This window comes from Lepidochelys kempii, chromosome 12, assembly GCF_965140285.1.
Source record: "Lepidochelys kempii isolate rLepKem1 chromosome 12, rLepKem1.hap1, whole genome shotgun sequence".
Classification (NCBI taxonomy): domain Eukaryota; kingdom Metazoa; phylum Chordata; order Testudines; family Cheloniidae; genus Lepidochelys; species Lepidochelys kempii.
The window spans coordinates 21932938-21950513 of NC_136391.1; the positions used below are offsets into that span (position 1 = coordinate 21932938).

At 36.8% G+C, this 17576-nt stretch overlaps 1 protein-coding gene across 10 annotated transcripts in view; it reads left to right on the forward strand.

Moving 5' to 3' along the window:
* Positions 1–17576, forward strand: part of ZNF536 (zinc finger protein 536) — a 403720-nt gene that overhangs the window by 315080 nt on the left and 71064 nt on the right. For 2 of the 10 annotated variants that reach the window (XM_078848112.1, XM_078848113.1), the window contains exon 7: positions 10361–10401. The exons of the other annotated variants lie outside the window; for them this stretch is intronic. In XM_078848112.1, the coding sequence (XP_078704238.1) occupies positions 10361–10374 (14 nt within the window). In that variant the 3' untranslated portion in view covers positions 10375–10401. The remainder of the gene's footprint in view (positions 1–10360; positions 10402–17576) is intronic. 10 annotated transcript variants of the gene reach the window in all.

Consider the following 17576-nt stretch of genomic DNA (forward strand, 5'->3'; position numbering starts at 1 on the left):
AAATGGAAGGAAGTTTGGATTCATAATGTGCAGTGACAGCTCCTGCACTGTGATGGGGAGGGACAATTTGAGATGTCACAGGGCTATGCTCAGCTTTATAGAGATTGGATTTCTCTACATGTTGAAGTATGAGGAAGGCTGAATAACTCAGGTGTCAAAAGCACCAAAGAATTATGTTTTGTCTGGCCTATGAGAGGATAAATCTAATTTCTTGCTTATAGCCACAAGATGTCCCTTTAAGTGCAATAAAAATTTAGCATTTTCCCCTCCTAATTGTCTTTTATAATATTCTCAAATTTATTAAAACAAGATTTTCCATTTTTTAAATATATTTTTTTCACTGATAGATTGTGCTCTTTAGTATCATTTTACCTAATTTAATACAATTTGTTCCATCCATTGGTTTTCATGGAGATACAAGCTGTTCGTTTGTGAGAGAGCTGGCATAGGATAAAATGCTGGCAAAGAGTCACCTCCAGGAGTTTATTCAGATTTCAAAGTTGTATGGGGCCATCCGCCATTTTGAAGCAGATTAATGTTAAGGGTTTTTGGGGGGGGTTGGGGCTCTTAATTTTTTTAAAAAATTACTCCTTCCCCCCTTTATGAATCTTTAGCAGTGTGAGTCACAGTTGGCTGTGACTGTTGGCTGAAACACAGTAAAAGAAATATCTAAGCTTGTAAGAGGGGCTTTCTTTAAAATGTGGATTGCCAAATAAAAACAACACAGGTGTCTTAATTATTTGTACAGAAGGAAAAAGTAATTCTGAGTGGATGTGCTATAATGATTAGAACGCTAAAGAGGAGAGGCCACAGTAAGTAAGATTCTTGCTTCTTCTCTATTGCGAATGTTTTCCTCCATGTTCCACTTTATCTCGTTCCTTGAAGTGTTGTGATCCATACTTCTTGGGAAAAAAAAAAAGTTGGCTCTGTATGTATTAAAACAGGCCAGACTACTGACACTGGGGAAGTAAAAAGAGTATCTGTCAGATTGTCAGTCAGATGTCAAGCAAAAATTCCTGTGGCCAGAGTATGGTAAGGAATTCTGCAAATCCATTTTTATTTATTTAGTTAGTTATGTATTTAGTTATCTGTTTGTTTTCTGGCTGTTGAGACAATCACTCCACCATGAAGCCTCCCCAGCCCCTACACAGGTACCATCTGGCTTCCTCATGTGGCGTGCTCTCTAGCATAGGGTGCTTCCAAACGCTGGGATCCAAGCCCTTGGCAGCAGGAAGGAGTCAGTAATTGGACTTTCTCCTCCCTTTTGCTCTTCCCACCAGCTATTACTTCACACCTGAAAGAAGAGAGCCACAGCCCTCCAGCAAAAAGTTTCATTCTGTTTCAAACGCGGACCAACAAGGTTTTGGCACTGTTGCCCCTCAAGTCAGCCATTAAGGGCTCTTTCCTGATTCCCCAGCCACAGAGTCTTTCAGCTCTGCCATGTTCTTACCTCTGCTTGGCTCAGTGAGTGAAAGATTAAGATCCAGATTCAGGCATATGTAATCAAGAATATATTTTACAAGTATAATATGTTGCATATGAATATTTGGTCCACTTTTGTATTGCAAAATATTTTCCAAATACTAAGCAGACCCATGCTTACTTACCTAACCTTGCTATGGGAATGATTTAGGGAGGCAACAATCAGTCCTCATATAATAGAGGATTGAAGCCATTGTCCAGTTTTGTCCACATACTTGCTACTGCGGAGGAAGATTAGATTTGTAAAGTTACACCCCAAGTCACACAATGGTGAACCACCTTTTCCCCTGCTAATATTGTCCTTTTGTTAGAGAGAGTAATTTGCTACGGTATCTGAGTTTATTGGTAAAAATGAAACAAATTGTTTAGTTTCGGCTTTCATCTGTAATGGTCCTTCAGTGCAAGCTCGGACATTTTTGACTGTTTGTTAAATAGCTGATTTGCAATCACTCACAGAGAGCATATATTGACTCTCCTTCTGCATATAATGAGTTATTCATCACTGTAAAGTCTCCTATAACTTTCTATTGAACTTTCCAAAGAGGAAACCCTACTGTGTGTTAATATCCTGTGCTCAAATAACAACTTCCAGTTCTATTTAGCTCCAACATTTTTTTGAGCCATATTATTGAAAACTTTACTGTTGACTTTTAATCATCAGTCTCATTCTGGGACTTACCTCTTGTGTCCGGTAAAGAATGTGTAAAATGTATTTGTGTTCCAGTTGATCTTGGTACCTTGTGCAGGCAGGGAAACATTTCTTTTTTCTGTTCTCTCTGGTTTTGGTGTTTTTCGTAACCCTATCAAAGTAACCATGAGCCTTGTTCTCTTGTCTCCCTGGCCATCTGCTTGAAGCATCTGGTAATCAGGTGCAAGCCCCCACATCCAGAGCATTCATGCTTAAATTTGCAGCTACCTTGCCACCCACATTGGCTTTTGTTAAACTGCCAAAATGTACCTGTTTGTGTACTGGATGTCAAGAATGGGACTGAAATACCATCATCTATCTGCTGAAATTGTGATGGGCTGGTGTGACGGTATCGCCTTCAAACAGAGATAAAAATCAGCCCTCTCCCATTTTTTTCAGCTAGAGTTTCCAGCTAATCTTTGCTCCAACTGCTCATCATATCCAAGCCATGTGCATGCCACACAAGTACCGTTTTGAGTTGCAAATCATTCCTCAAAGAAATATCTCAGATTAAAAAAGGTTGATGCTTTATTTTATTTGTCATTTTGGAATTCTTTCTTATCCTGCAGCCCTTTTTCAGTCTTAATCATCTTTGCGTCTCTCTCCAGGTAAGAGAGATAAATAGACACTCCCTTCTTCTCCACATTTTAATATTATGTCTGGATTTGGGGGGATGATGATGCATTTCCCAGCAGAGTAGCTAAGTACAACAAACTGCCAAAATTAGGCTTTGGGTTACTGGCTGCAACTGAAATCTGGCCCACTGCGTTTAGAGGTAGAAAATTGTTTATGTGAAAAGCTCAACATGCAACAGCACCTGGGTGCTTTCCTGTACCCCTACAGAGATATCACAAAACTAAAAAAGCTGTATGCCCTCTGATTTGTTTTTCTGCAGCCCCAGATCAAAAAAATGAAACACGTCTTGCTTTTGGCTTTTGTCACAATATGAGCTCACCCTGTTGTTTATTCCACTACTAATAGCAGCACCAAAAAGGGCACGTAATGTCTGTAACTTTTAAAAAGATATAGATCCCTGAATACTTATTAGTTATTGCATTTGAATACTATATTAGTTACTGCATTCTGTGGCCAAATTCAATAGGTGTCTCATATATACTGCCAAAGGCCAAGTTTGGTTCTTAGGATCTGTAGCCATCTCAGCTATGACAGGTTTGAAAGGCATACACCACTTGCTATTGCATATTCATACGTACTGCTGCATATAAGTTGAATTTAAAAGTCTCTGCTGAAGTGTTTGATTTAAATCTCATTAATTCAAAAGACTTTATGGATGGAGTTTTCTAAAGGAATTAGGTACCCAACTGCCACAGAAAGTCAGTAAAAGTTGGGCTTCTAAATCCCTGAGGCCTTATTGAAAATCACCACTTGAGTGCTTAAAATAGAGATCTCCACGTATTAAGACTATTGTTCTGGGAAATCCGTAGGAATTGTTACAGAATGCTAGTGCACCAACAATATAAGCAACATTGGTAAAAATTTGGCTCAGCTGTTTTCAGTAAATATGTGTGCAAACATGGAAAATAGGTGTGATGATGTTAAGGTATTAGCTGCTTGTTGTAATGAGAAAATTTGTTCATGAAAGGTACAGAGAACAATAACAAAGAGGTAAAATTTCACATTGATCTGATAAGTCAGCCTCACTATAAAAGTATTTTTTTAAGATGGTAGGTAAGATTGGATTCATGTGTGCATAGGGGCAAGGGTTACACACCAAATGAAAAATGGTAACCATTACTCTGATTACTTGATGCAAGTAGGTATTATGTTGCACTTGATGTACCTGTCTATATATTTTTCCTGCCAAACTACTTACTCATCATTGACCTCTTTAAGTCTGATGTAAAAATGCAGAAATGCTTATAATACAGTTCTTTAGGAAGTTTAAATAAACTTGAAGAAATAGAAGCATGGTTAATTATAATTATTCCATGCAGAAATGCATTATATTTGTAGGTGCTGTTCTTAGTCATTTGCATGAAAGGTGAAATTTTGTTCAAAGGTGAGGGAGAAATTAACAACATTTTTTTTTAATCCAATAAAATAACATCAGTGAGCTGCTACTGAATTATTTTAGTGGAGTAAATGCAGTAATCTTTCATTTTAAATGTGTAGTCTTTTAGACTTTCTGAGTGTAATTTTGCTTGAGTCTTTTTAATAACACCAACTAAGGCCTTGATCCTGCAAACACATTTGAGCAGACAATACTGCTCACAGGTGTAAGGGCTTGCAAGATCACACTTCATATTTGCAAATGCTGCTAGTTTGTGCATATGTGCATGCAAAATAGGTATCTTCATACACAATTAAATAATTGTGTGGGATTTTGTACACACCTTTTGCACAGATACACTCACAAATGTTGAACCAACTAATGAGGAAATTAAGGAAGCCCACTAAATAAATCAAATATGGTTTCATATATATTGGTTTGGAGTATAATATTTAGAAAAATCTGAAAACTCGTATTAGTTATTACTAAAGCCACAAATAAATCCTTAAGGACCTTTTCACAAGTGGGTAAAATGGATGAGTATTTAGAAGAGCTCTTATTGGCTTGAGTCATAGAGCTGGCTCTCTGAGTGTTGTGCTGTAAGTTAGTGGGAAAAGTTTGACAGCAATTTAATTTTCATTGACAAATACTGTCATAATATTAAGGGAAACGTGTTTCAACAGTAATGGTCGATGCTCAACCAGTCATATGGACTGGACGAGCTTACCATATGCTTAACTACAAACTTCTCTTGGAAAGCTCCTTTTAAGCACTTGACAAGCTTAAGGTACTAGTCAGTAATGAGCTTGAACAGAACATGTGAAGTTTTACATTTCATACAGAGAATGGATTAGTGTTTATATGTTTCATATTAGGAAAAATGGATTAGTATGCTTATATTTATGTAGCTACAGTACATATATTTATTCATACACTTGGTCTGAGTGTAACCTATGGAAAGAAAATTGAAATATTTGCTTCAGAAAATAGACCCCTCTCCCCCATAACGCTGTACATGAAAACAGGAAAGAACATTCCATGTAAACTTTTCAAATTTGCTGAGTTTGTTGAAATGATAGAAATGAATAACAAGCAAATGACTAAGCAACCCCCTCCCAAACTCTTCATAGTAGATGTAATAATACAAGTTATAGCGAATTCTATTTCTCCACTTCAGATAATTATATGGGATGGTATATTGCCCTGGGGGTGCCTGTTATCTCATTATGGGTACATTTTCAGTAAGGTGGCCTCTCCCTTTGACATGTACTGTTTGCACCCACACATTTCTACCCACAACTCAATGCAGCATCTGGATATTTGAGCTTTGAGATACCTAGCTGCAGGTGAAAATCAGGTAGTTGGAGATGAAACTACTTAGACTTGAGGCCAAAATTCATTTTGTGGATACAAATTGCACCCACAGAAAGGGAATCTGGGTTCCAGCCTCTTGTGAAAATGTACTTCTGACTCTCAGTCCTTAGCTGCTGCAGGTTCCATCTTTTGTGTTTTGTTTTGCCTTTTGCTTTTTTTGCTATGGTCAAATCCTGTGCAAGTTTGGAAAACCAGTTAGATAATTAAAACAGAAGTCTGACCCGATGCTGTCTTTCTTTGCTGTGTTTTATTAGCTTTGAGCCAATTGTAATTTTGTTACATGTATAGTAAGAAGTCAATGATGACCACATTTAAACAATATGGAAAACACAGTGAAAAGCATATAAGCCCCTTCACTGAATGTAGTAGGCAGGAATCATTGTCTTTCCCAGTTTTATAGTGGTCATCCTCACTCTAAAGTATCTCCCCTCATTAGCTACTTAAAGAAAGAAACTGACAAATACTATAGATGGATCATCAGTGGAATATATTTTGTCAGTGTAGGTATTTGGGAAACTGGTATTTCATTTAATAGTTTTAATAGTTTACAGATTTTCTTAGTGAGAAAAAGAGAGATGGGGTCTGATTCTGATCCCATTTACACTAGCGTAAATCAGGAATAACTCCTGGATTTACAAGTATAAGTAAGATCAGAATCAGTCACACTATATGTTTGCATGTTATTCCTGTCCCCCATCACTACATATAATAACTCTCCTCTATAAGGATTTCATGCTTGAAACAGAGACACTAACCCTCAGTGTTTTCTATTTGTCACTATTCTCCCCTATTAATCACTATAAAATTTTCTTTATTTCCTTGTCTACAACTGGGATTTAGATTTTCTGGCCTGGAATTAGATGGGTCTAGATGATACCATCTGCTGACTGTTCTTCAATTTATATAAAGATTCTTTGTTTCTTAGGGGTTGTTTTTTTTTTTTAGTGTACACAGCTGAAGAGAAGAAACCAAAAATTGTGTCATTCATGTTCTCAGTTTGGCAACCAGATGCAGATTGGCACATACACACTCCTTGTAGAGAGTGCCTGAATGTAGAAGTGTTAAGACAGCTTTGAGGCTTGCTCTGAGTTACTGTTTTAACAGATATTCATGTACCAGCCTCTCCCCACCAGCCATAACCTGGAAGACAATCAGCCATCACATTTTGGTGGCCTTTGTCACTACAAGGTGCAACTGACTAATATATTTAGATGCACCAGCAACAAAACATCCTATTTGAATAATACTTCTGCCTTTTGCTTGTTGGTTTCCCTCATGTTGAAGGGTCCCAGCTCCATTTCCATCTATGCACATCTCTTCATGGGTTTCTTGGTTAAGGAAGTATTTTGAAGATTGTCATTGTGGCCCTGGGGACACTTGGAATTGCCCCACTTTCATTTAGTATCATCACTTTAAAAGTAAGTTAAAATTTTTAAAAGACTATAGTTTAAAAGAGAAATTTCATTAAAAAAGGCAAAGTTTAGCCCTGTTCCTGCAATATGAAGGGAACAGGGACATGGCTGCCCCCACACAGACCCCCACTGACTTCATCCACTCTCCCATTGCCTTCAGTGAGGCTCTGTGTGGGCAGAGCTGCCTGCCCCTGTGCTACACTTAGCCTTGCGCATAGGCTTAGTGTCCAGTGTTGTCACCCCACCATATGAATGTGTTCCATTTAATTAAATATTCCCTAGTTCATCAACCATAGATTGAATAAGTGAAGCATTTTACTGTGCATGCTAATATGAGTGTAGTGTCTTCAGTAGGACCCAGCTTAACAGAAACCAGTTTGTCACCACCATTTTTTATTCATATTGCTTGAGGAGCAGTATTTATCACCTCTTTCAGTAACCTTATTTTGCATTAAAAAGTACAACATTTGGACCAAAGACAATGATAATGACAAATGCTTTTTTCAAAGCGGAAGAAGATCTTAGGGTTGTTTAAGTGACTGTGGGGATTTGCTCTTCAGCTGGAATGAATCAAAAACTGTAGTCATGATCTGGACTCTGCTGGGTGATTTTCAAGGTTTGATTTGCACTGGTTTGGTCACACATCAAATGCAGAATGGAAGTTTTAAACCTAACAGAACAGAATGGGGATTCACTGATGGCAAATCCAAAATCATGTCTGGAGATCTGTAGCTTCTGTTTTATAAAATCTTTTTGTTTGTACTTTTAAAGTGATGGCACAGTACTGAGGGTTGTAGTTCAACAGCTTGTTGGGTCTTTTAACAATTTTTTCTCTGGAGGAGGACGAGGGGGTAGAGACAGCTATATTTATCACTACTGTTGTTTAGCAGAATAATTGATTTTTCAAATTTAGCATTCATTCTCTCCCCCCCCCCCTTTTTTTTTTCTTTTTATATCCTCATCAGAGGAAATTTTTCCTCCCGGTTCTTAATGGAGGACTTTTACTCCAACCTTCCTTGACTATGAAGTGCTGGATCTGACAAAGCATCAGTGCTTCTCCTTGCTAGGCCTTATAGAGTGTCACAGCAGAGGACCAAGAAGTGTTGCCTTCCAAAAGGAACTAAGCCTGCTGTGCACTGAACCCTTGCCAGTCTGGGGAAAGAATAAGTGCCAGAGAATTGAGCCTAGGTCTTTGCCATGGCAATTCACACTGCTTGCCATGGTGTTTGTTTTTGGAAGTCTGCTCTGTTCCAGACTGGTACTTAATAGCAATGGGTTAGATGGATGGAATTTCTCATTATTAGAATTATTGGAATGGATTTTCAAAAGCACCTGAATGACTTAAGAATACAAATTCCACTGAAAATCAATTATTTCTATCACTCCATAGATGTGCAAAGTGCTTTACAGACAGTTGTACAGTATATTCCCAAAATACCACAGAGAGAGAAAGGGAAGTTAAATAATTGTCTATTGTTGATGAAAAAGCAGCTAACTGTTAAAGTAGTTTGGGGCAGTGAGCTTAAGAGTTAGGTTGGAATTTAAACAAGATGCCTAGACAGCACAGAGATCACTTTTGGGGAAGGGATGTATGGGAATTCTCTGGGATAGATCTTCAACTGGTGTACATTTATCACAACTTAGGATCTGTTGTCCCCACCCCTTTTTTTCGCTTATGGGCTTTATGTTATGGGGGCATACCCTCGGATCAAGGAAGGCTAGTAACAACTTCCTCCAGAGCCTATCAACACCAGTCTGAATGCCAGAGGGGATTGCTTTAACATAAGGCATTCCCTCCTAGAGGTCCCGAGTGATCTACAGCTCTACAAAGATTTGAACTACATTTTAGTTGTTTTTCAGTAGGTTTTTTCTTTTTAATTTAGGAAATGCCACAAGCCGCTTGCTTACTAATAGTTAGAGCTAAATACCCCGTGCTCAGCGAGAGTGCACTCATAGATAGAATTGGTTCTGAGGCAAGGGTGAGCGTTTGAGGCCCCATACTGCAAGATGCTAAGTGTCCTCCATTTTGATTTGAAACTTAACGGTGTTCAGTCCCTAACTTGAGACACTCAGAACCTCACAGTGTGAGCTCTATGGCCCAATCCTGCTGCCACTGAAGTCAATGGCAAAACTCCTACTAACTTTAGTGGAGTAGTATTACGTGCTTGGGCTAAACATCATGAGGGCCAGTTTGGAACAGTGAAATGAAATATTTGCTGTTATCCATGTCAATAGATAGTGGAACAGCATTAAAATTCCAGCCCCCATGTCCTCTGCTAGGTGCATAAATTTATTTCTCCATTTTGTTACACAATGTATATTCTGCTCCCTAAAACAGAATAGAGTAACATGATGCAGCATTCACAAAACAATCTTTCTTGTTTGGGGGAGTTGGGATGCTTGGAAGGAGGGAGAATGAAGCTGGAAATGAACTATTGTCTAATTTTTTTAAAAAAAAAGAAAGCATACAGAGTCAGACTTAAAATCGGTACTTGGCAAGCCCTGTGAGTACAAGGCCAGAATTCCAGACCAAGCTTGCATCTTATCCCTTGTAATCATAGAATTGTTCTCATTGAAAGGACAGCAGGTTATGTGTTGAAAAGTGGTTAAGCTAAGCAGTGTTTAAGGAGATAATGCAAATGCAATGCCTCCATAACAGAGAGGGGGTATATATATATTTAGAAATCATTCCTTTTGGTAAATATATTGTACATAAAATGACAGCTAGAATTTTTAAATCATTTTTGGATTCCACTGAGCCTTAGTCAGGGGGACTTGTGCATGAGGTCACTGCCAAATTTCAAATGCCCTTTAAATCTTTCTTTAAATGTAAACATATACAATCTTCTTGAATAAGGCCTTAAAAATGTAATACAGGGCTAAATTCACATTTTAAATATAAAAACATGTTTAATGTATTTAAAGCAATTGATTTAATTGTCTAAATAAAACCAGCTTTGCATAAATTAATAAAATATTTGCACTGGGATAGCATGATAATTACCCTGATTTTAGGGAATGAAGTGGTTAGGGCTTCTATTTACTCTATCTGCTAAACTCACGCATCTAACACTTAAGCTAACGTGGTTTCTTCAGCAACAACCCTTTAACAAATATTCAAAAAGATGACTGAATTTTGCAAGTTACTGTATTTCGTAGAAGACTTTTTCCAAAGCTTCTATAGTCAATGCAAATTTAAAAAAAACACACTTTTTAAAATTGGATGTATAACAGTGGTAAATCTTGGCTATTTTTGATTATTAAAAAAGGTATACATGCATCACTAATTAACAATAGGATTTTTATAATAATTTTTGTAATATTATGTAATATTTAAATTTGTGTTGATTTTCTCAATTTTACATGTAGTAATTAATTTTGTCTTACTGACAGATGATTCTCAATGACTGATTTTCAAGAGAAAATCCAGACAGGTATTTTAACACTTTGTTTTCATTCAAGAAGCCTTGTATTCATGGTTCTGGTTATCGTTAAGGGGCACTGAACTAGGCTCTGTTGTTAATTAAAGTTTTAGTATATTTAGATAACTGAATCAGTTTCCATATTCTTATCTTTATGAAAATCTTTTTGTGGGGGAGTATAAGCAAATTAGGCTCCCACCTTCCTCTGAACAGAGCATGCATATACCATGTATATAATTCAAACTTTCTTCCTTCCTGGGGTTTGGCTTTATTAACAAATGTAAGTATAACAACAAAACAGAAAGCTCAGCCTAACACTTTTCCCCAAGGTCGGCTGCTGCTAGGGTTTGCCCTGAAGGCCCACAGTTCCACCCGTAGCACCCTCTGTTCAGTAAGAAAAAGAAAGACACTTTGATACTCCTCCCTCCCGTTATTTCGTGGTTGGAGATCACCTGCCATTTTGATTCCTCAGTAATTTAGATTGAATCTTCATACAGGACACAAGTACCTGACAGGTGGGTGATTCAGCAGAGGAACCCTGAATTCCTGTGCCATTTATCATCCTGTTACAGGGAAGCTGCAGGTGATAAAGTTAGGCCAAAGTTAAAGAAACCACTTTATATCCAGCTAACAAAGCCTTTCTTTTTAGAAATCTCACAGTGAATGGGCAATATGGTAAAAAAACAAACAAACAACTAACTCCAATTTTATATTTTTGTTTTGTTTTGTTTTAACTGCAAATAATATATAGTATCTGCCTTTTTTTTACAATTTTGAAGGTGATTGTTTGTCATTTCCCAATTAGCTATTGGAACATTTGAGCCGTAATGGACAGTGCACCTTTAACATACTCATTAATTTCTTGTTATGCTGTTTGAGTGCTATAAACTTATCTTTCTCTCTCTCTCTCTCTCTCTCTCTCTCTCTCTCCCCCTCTTTCTGTCCCTAACTATTGATCCACGTCTTAGTCTTACAATCTATATATTTTTAGTATTTATTACACTGAACTTGTAGACTGTGACATTGTAGTTAAGGGGCTGTTGGGGTTTCACAGTTTTTAGGGATTTATAACTCAGCCATTTTAAATACAAAAGGCTGATAGTTGGCAATAATTCTTTCCAAAGAATGTGTTACTCTGATTGCCATTAATTGAAGTTATATGTATATTGATGCCTTTACATGAATAGCCAGACTGGATGCTGTATTTCAATATAAAAACTGGCTAATCCCTGTTGTAATATTAGACCAGTGGGAAACATTTCTTGCCAGTTTTAGTGCTGTTTTGTAATATAGTTAAAATAAAACAAGTGTTGATGGAGAGAAAGTAAGAATGAGTGCAGCCTTTGTGGCCTCATCGAATGATTGAAATCAGTGGGGGACTTTCCACTGACTTCAGTGGGGGTTTGGATCAGGCTTCTGGTTTTCACTACAGACTGGTCTGAAAATATCAGTTTTTATAGTGTATACCGCCTTTATATTTCTATCTTCTCACCTTGTCTTGTTAGTGTCTTATCACGTCACTTCCTGTACCCTTTGCTACAACAGGGTTGTCAGCCTTGATTACCTTCTTTTGTGCCTCTCATCCACTCTGCCTGCACCTTCTTCTTGTATACTATCCCTGTACAAAGAACTCCCTTTCCAATCTGAGCTATAAGGCAACTGTCATTGAAATCTGTCCTCAAAGCCCACTTATGCAACAGTGCTTGTAAGAGGTTGTCTACACATGAAAGTCAATCTAGAAAAAGGTACGGTGTGAATTTTAAAGTGGATTAACTATTCCTGAGTAACAATATGTGTAGACAAATTTATTCCAGAATAAGAGCATCCACACATGGAGTTAATCAGGAATTGTTAGTCTGGAAGAACTCCCTATGTAGACAAACCCTAAGTAAACAGCCAATTAGTGATGTCTAGGTGGAAGGACAGTAGGGATAATATGTGTATGTGTGTATATGTGTGTGTTTGTGTAGCACCTGGCACAATGGGGCACTAATTCTGACTGGGACGGGGCCTCCTTGGTAGTATAGTATGTAAATCCTATTCATTTTCATGATGGTTTGTGGAATAAGATTTTTAGCATAATCATTCTACTGGCTTCATACATGGTTCATGAGATCCACTACTATCATCAAAAAGTATGTATGCCATTAAGGCATAAATTCATTCTATATATTTCCTTAGAATCTGAAAAATACAAGTATCAGTTTTCTAAGTTAGATGCACATGGACTTTTGTAAATGCATAACCTATGCACACAGGCCAAGATCCTGCAAGGTATTGGGGCGTTCAACTCCCTTTTGGGATCTGGGCCAGATCCCTTTCCAGTCAGGTATCTGTGCATTTTCATGGCTAGCCAGATACCTACCTGGATATATGTATGTACCTACACCTAATTTGTGCATACATTTCAGTTATTATATATACACATGAAAATGTATGGAGCTCAGCCACCTTATACCAGCTGAAGATCTGGCCATAATATGCATGCAGTTGCCTGCAAGTGTCTATGTTTTAAATCATGGCCCATATGTTTTAAGGTCATTTAGGATGGAAGGTCAGGGACAACCATCACTTACACTCTCTGTCTTTCCTTCTTTTGAGCAACTCCTTCTGTAATAGTTTGTTGCACAAGTTTTTGCTACTGCTGTCCTTGGTGGCATATTCCATAAGAAATTCCATCTGAATTCCTTTTGTGCCTGCTTTTTCTTAGCATCAGTTCATGTCCAATTGCTGTTAGATATGACACTAACTTAAGTAGCCTTCTATAGCAGTTCTGTACTCCTTAACCTTCTCTTCTAAGGAATATAGATCTGGTTTGTTTTTGACTTACTAAGATAATTTTGTCACTTGATATCCTGTGTTGTACTTTCTCAATTTTTTTAATGATAATGTAGTCAAAGCTGATGTACAATATTCCAAATATTTCTTTGTTATTCTGTTATAAAGTGCACAAATGGTTTCTAACACTTTACAGTCAATACCTCGGTTTGTGTATCACAGAAGTATCTTTACTTTTTTGTGGTGCTGCTAGGTTTTGTGATTAAGATTTTAGCACTTTATTCAGAATTCCCCACAGCGCCTATAAATAAATTTTTCTTTATTGAATTGCATCAAATCTCTTTCCATATTCCCTCAAAGACATTCTGAATTTTTCATTTTTTGCCACCCTCATTTTTATTGTCTGCAGCTTCCCCTCCATTTTCTATATTGACTAAATTTCATCCCCCTTCTTGTACATTTCTTCTTTCAGGTCACTGATACGGAAAGTGAAAAAAAAATCAGCTTATTAGTGGTGCTTGTGGGACACCAGCCAACACCTCCCATGGTCCTAATCTCTCTATGTTAATGTAAGGAAAAGCTGTGCCTTCAATATCCTATCCAGTCCTTTATCCAGTATTCAGCTCGCCCTCTCTTCAAAACTTACTCGCATTGTAAATTAGTCTTTCAGGAGGTAGTGCAGCAAAAGCCTTCTTAAAGTCCAAGTAAATCATGCTCATGGCTTTCTTCATCATTTTATTTTTTGTTTATTTTTTTTCAAAATATTCTATTAGTTTTGTTACGTATGATCTCCCTTTTGTGAATCCATGCTGAATATCTTTAATTAAATCATAACTTTCCCTGTTTTGTCCCTGATTAGTGTTTCCAATGCCTTCCTCACTGCTGAAGTTCGGTTTACTAGTGTTTAATTTCCTTGATCTTCCCTAGAACTGTTATTACTTTAGCCCTCCCATCCAGTGGCATTTCCTCTCCCGCCAAAGATATTTGCTAAAGCTTCCCTGTTCCTTTGCCTCTTCCTGCAGAATTCTGGCATGGAGCCCATCTTTGGTGTCTGGTTTTGGATCTTAAATAGTATTCACAATACATTTTTACCGCTTCACCTTTAATTTCACTTGTTAATCTTTCTAATTCTTGGTAGCTTGGTGTTCTTGACAACATGGATATGCTCCTGTTCCTGTTGAAGCTAGTAGAAGCAGGAGTAGGCCTGGGAGTGCACAGCTTTGTTGGTTCCAAATGAACTTTTCATTGCTCTTAGAGCTTCTTTTTAAAGGTGGTCTCACCCCAACTTTTGAATAAGTCCGACCAGTACACTCAAATTGGGTTTTTAGATATCTAACTAAAATGAAAAAAAAATAGTCTACACATATCTGTCTTAGGTATTTATATACACCTCCATTACTATAGTATCTGAGCATTTCATGATCTTTAATGTATTTTTCATAATCTTTAATGTATTTATCCTCACAATATCCCAGTTAGGCAGGATGGTGCTGTTATTCCCATTTCACTGATGGGGAGTTGAGGCGCAGAAGGACTAAGTTTAAGGTCACATGGGAAATCTATGATGAAGCAGGAAATTGAACCCAAATCTTTGAGACCCATGTTAGCACCCTAACCAGTAGACCATCCTTCCTCTTATGAATCCAAGATCTTTGATTCACAAATTTAGAGGTTGCTTTTGTGTCCTTAGTGTATTTTTGCTAGGTTATATGCATATTCTTTATACTGATATTAACTCCTCTTTGAACATCTGCCATTTCCATAGAGAATCACTTCTTCCATTTCTTTTATTCCATATAGGGTCTGCTCCTCCTCTCACTGAAGTCAATTGGAAGTTTTGCCATTGCCTTCCTTGAGAGCAGGAGCTAGCCTTGACCCTGCTGAAATTCAACAGCTTTATCTTTTAGTTGTAAATTCAGTCCTAACTCATTGTATGCATATTGTATGCAAAGAATGGATACTCAGAAGTAGCCCATTCATTTTAATGTAACCTTCCAGACTTAGATTTGGGTCATAGCAGTTCTGCTGCCATGGGTTGCAAAGACAACATCAATAGAAAAGATTCAGCTAAGGAGGAATCAAAGTAGTTCCTTCGACACTGTCTAGATCTCCTGGAATGTATTTCCCCACCATTCTTTAGAAGTCTCAGGCTCTCATGAAACGTATTAAAATAGGGGAAAAAATTGTAATATTCTCTATCTTATTATATATATAACTTTAAAAAACCCAAAGAAATGTAAATGCAAAAGGCATTAAAATAAGGTTAGGTGCTAAATTTTCCAAATAGCTCAGGAAGATTTTGTCCCATCTCTTCTGTTAACAACTATAGGAGTCAAGTGACTCTGACCCTGCAAACTTCCATGTAAATGAATCCCCTAAGGCTGCAACTTAAACCAGAAAACAGACACTATGTCCTTAACTCACCTCGTTTTGATTAAAAACTGGTACTGGATATGATATGTAAGATCACACTTACTGCTCTGAGACCCTGGAAACCCGAGCATGATGGAATACGTCAGGGGTGGAGTGGCAGCCTTGACTCTGAATATTTTTGCTTTTGTCAGTTAAAGTCAGACAGTGAATGTTACTGTAATGACATTTTATATCTTCCACTCGGTATTCTAGTGGAGGGAGCCACAGGTGTTCCACTGGAATTACTCACACATTTATAGAATTGGACATTCTGTCATTAAATGGACTTAAAACTAAAAAGCCTTTGTCTGTGAAAGGTGACCAATAGAAAGAGACTTTGGATTATCTGATATCCCATAACTTAATCATATGGCTCTTAAGAGTGGGACATAAGCAGCTGTGTCTCACTAATATGCATGCAATATGTGTAAAGTGATATGCTTTAATTCTAAACTTGTTTTTAGCAGGAAGAAAAAGCATTTAGATGAGGAACATTAAGATTCAGCATTAACCATTTTTTTCCTCAGGGCAAAATTATTCATCACCTGATATTTATAAAGGCAGCATTTTTATTTTATTGCTATACACCATAAAGGGTCTGTCTAAACATTCTCAAAGTTTTGTGATAAAGTTTAACAGAGTAGCTAACAGTATTTAACAGGACTTTCAAAATCAATGATTTTGAAAAAGCGTTTATTTAAAAAAATAGAAATGTTGTCAGACAATACAGCTGAAATAACCAGGACAAGCATTCATTTAATTTACTATTTCAATTTAAATTTTTTTATTCATCCTCCCATATTACATAAATTTTATTTCAGAATTGTAGTCTTAATTATTAGTTTGTGTTGGTTTAATCTCTCTTATTTAAGTATGTTTGCTTTAATAATATTTTAAAAAAACTAAGACAAAGAAACTGTAGATTAGAGACTTTATTTTCAGGGTAAAATGATACGGATAAGTGAGCGTCAACTGACCAGAAATTATTTGCTTCTGTCTGTTAGACACGTAATGGAGTCATTTAACTAGTCAAATTAGGAGCTGTAGAAATGCACCATGCTTCATTACTGAGTTCGAATGGGCACCATTTTACATTTACGTCAAAAATTATCTCATAGCAAATTAATGTTTTCATTGTGCTGAAAAGTCAAAGCTATGCAGTATTAGCACCACCTAGAGGACATAGCAAAATATTTTTAACATGTTTCCAGTACAAGAAAAACAATGATGAATATATTATCTTTAAAAACCAAGTATCTCAAAAAAACCTCTAAAAACTTTGTTGTATTGTTTATATTGTCTGTATCTATATCTCTATATAAACTAAATCAGATAGTTTAGCTCCATGAACTAACAAAAAGTGTAATGACATAAATTCATACTACTGAAATTACAAAGACATTATGAGAATACGTTAATTCAATAGATTTGGTACATTATAGGAATACTGGGTAGTTTTCTTGCTTTATCCAGTTCCACACTGTTCCTTACATTGCGGATTGGTACTTTTGTGAGGTCTTTCAGTGTCTATAGTATTGGCTATGCATTTTTACATACAGAAAAGAATTCTTTTTAAATATGAACATTTTCTTTTACTTGAGAAATACTGAAAACATTCTCATTTTAATCTGAGAGTTTTACTAAAGTAATTTTGTATTTTCATTAAAAATTCCCAGAAAGCTAAAGAGAAATGAATTGAGGAGAAAGTAGTTATTTAACAAATTAAACACTTATGCAAACAATTGGTGGACAACTAGTGAAGATGAAATGTTCAAGTGTACTGAAAGAACCCAGGTGAATGAAGAAAATGAAGGAGAAAATAGAATGCATCTTAAAAATATTTCATCACTAGTCTGGGTGCCTCTGATGCAAAAAATTTAAAGAATAGCATAACATTTAAAGCAAGCATTACATTTTCCCAATGAGATATTTGTAAGGTAGCTGACAACGTAAAACAGAATGTCTTTTGGCTAGGAACACTCAACAGAGAGTGAAGT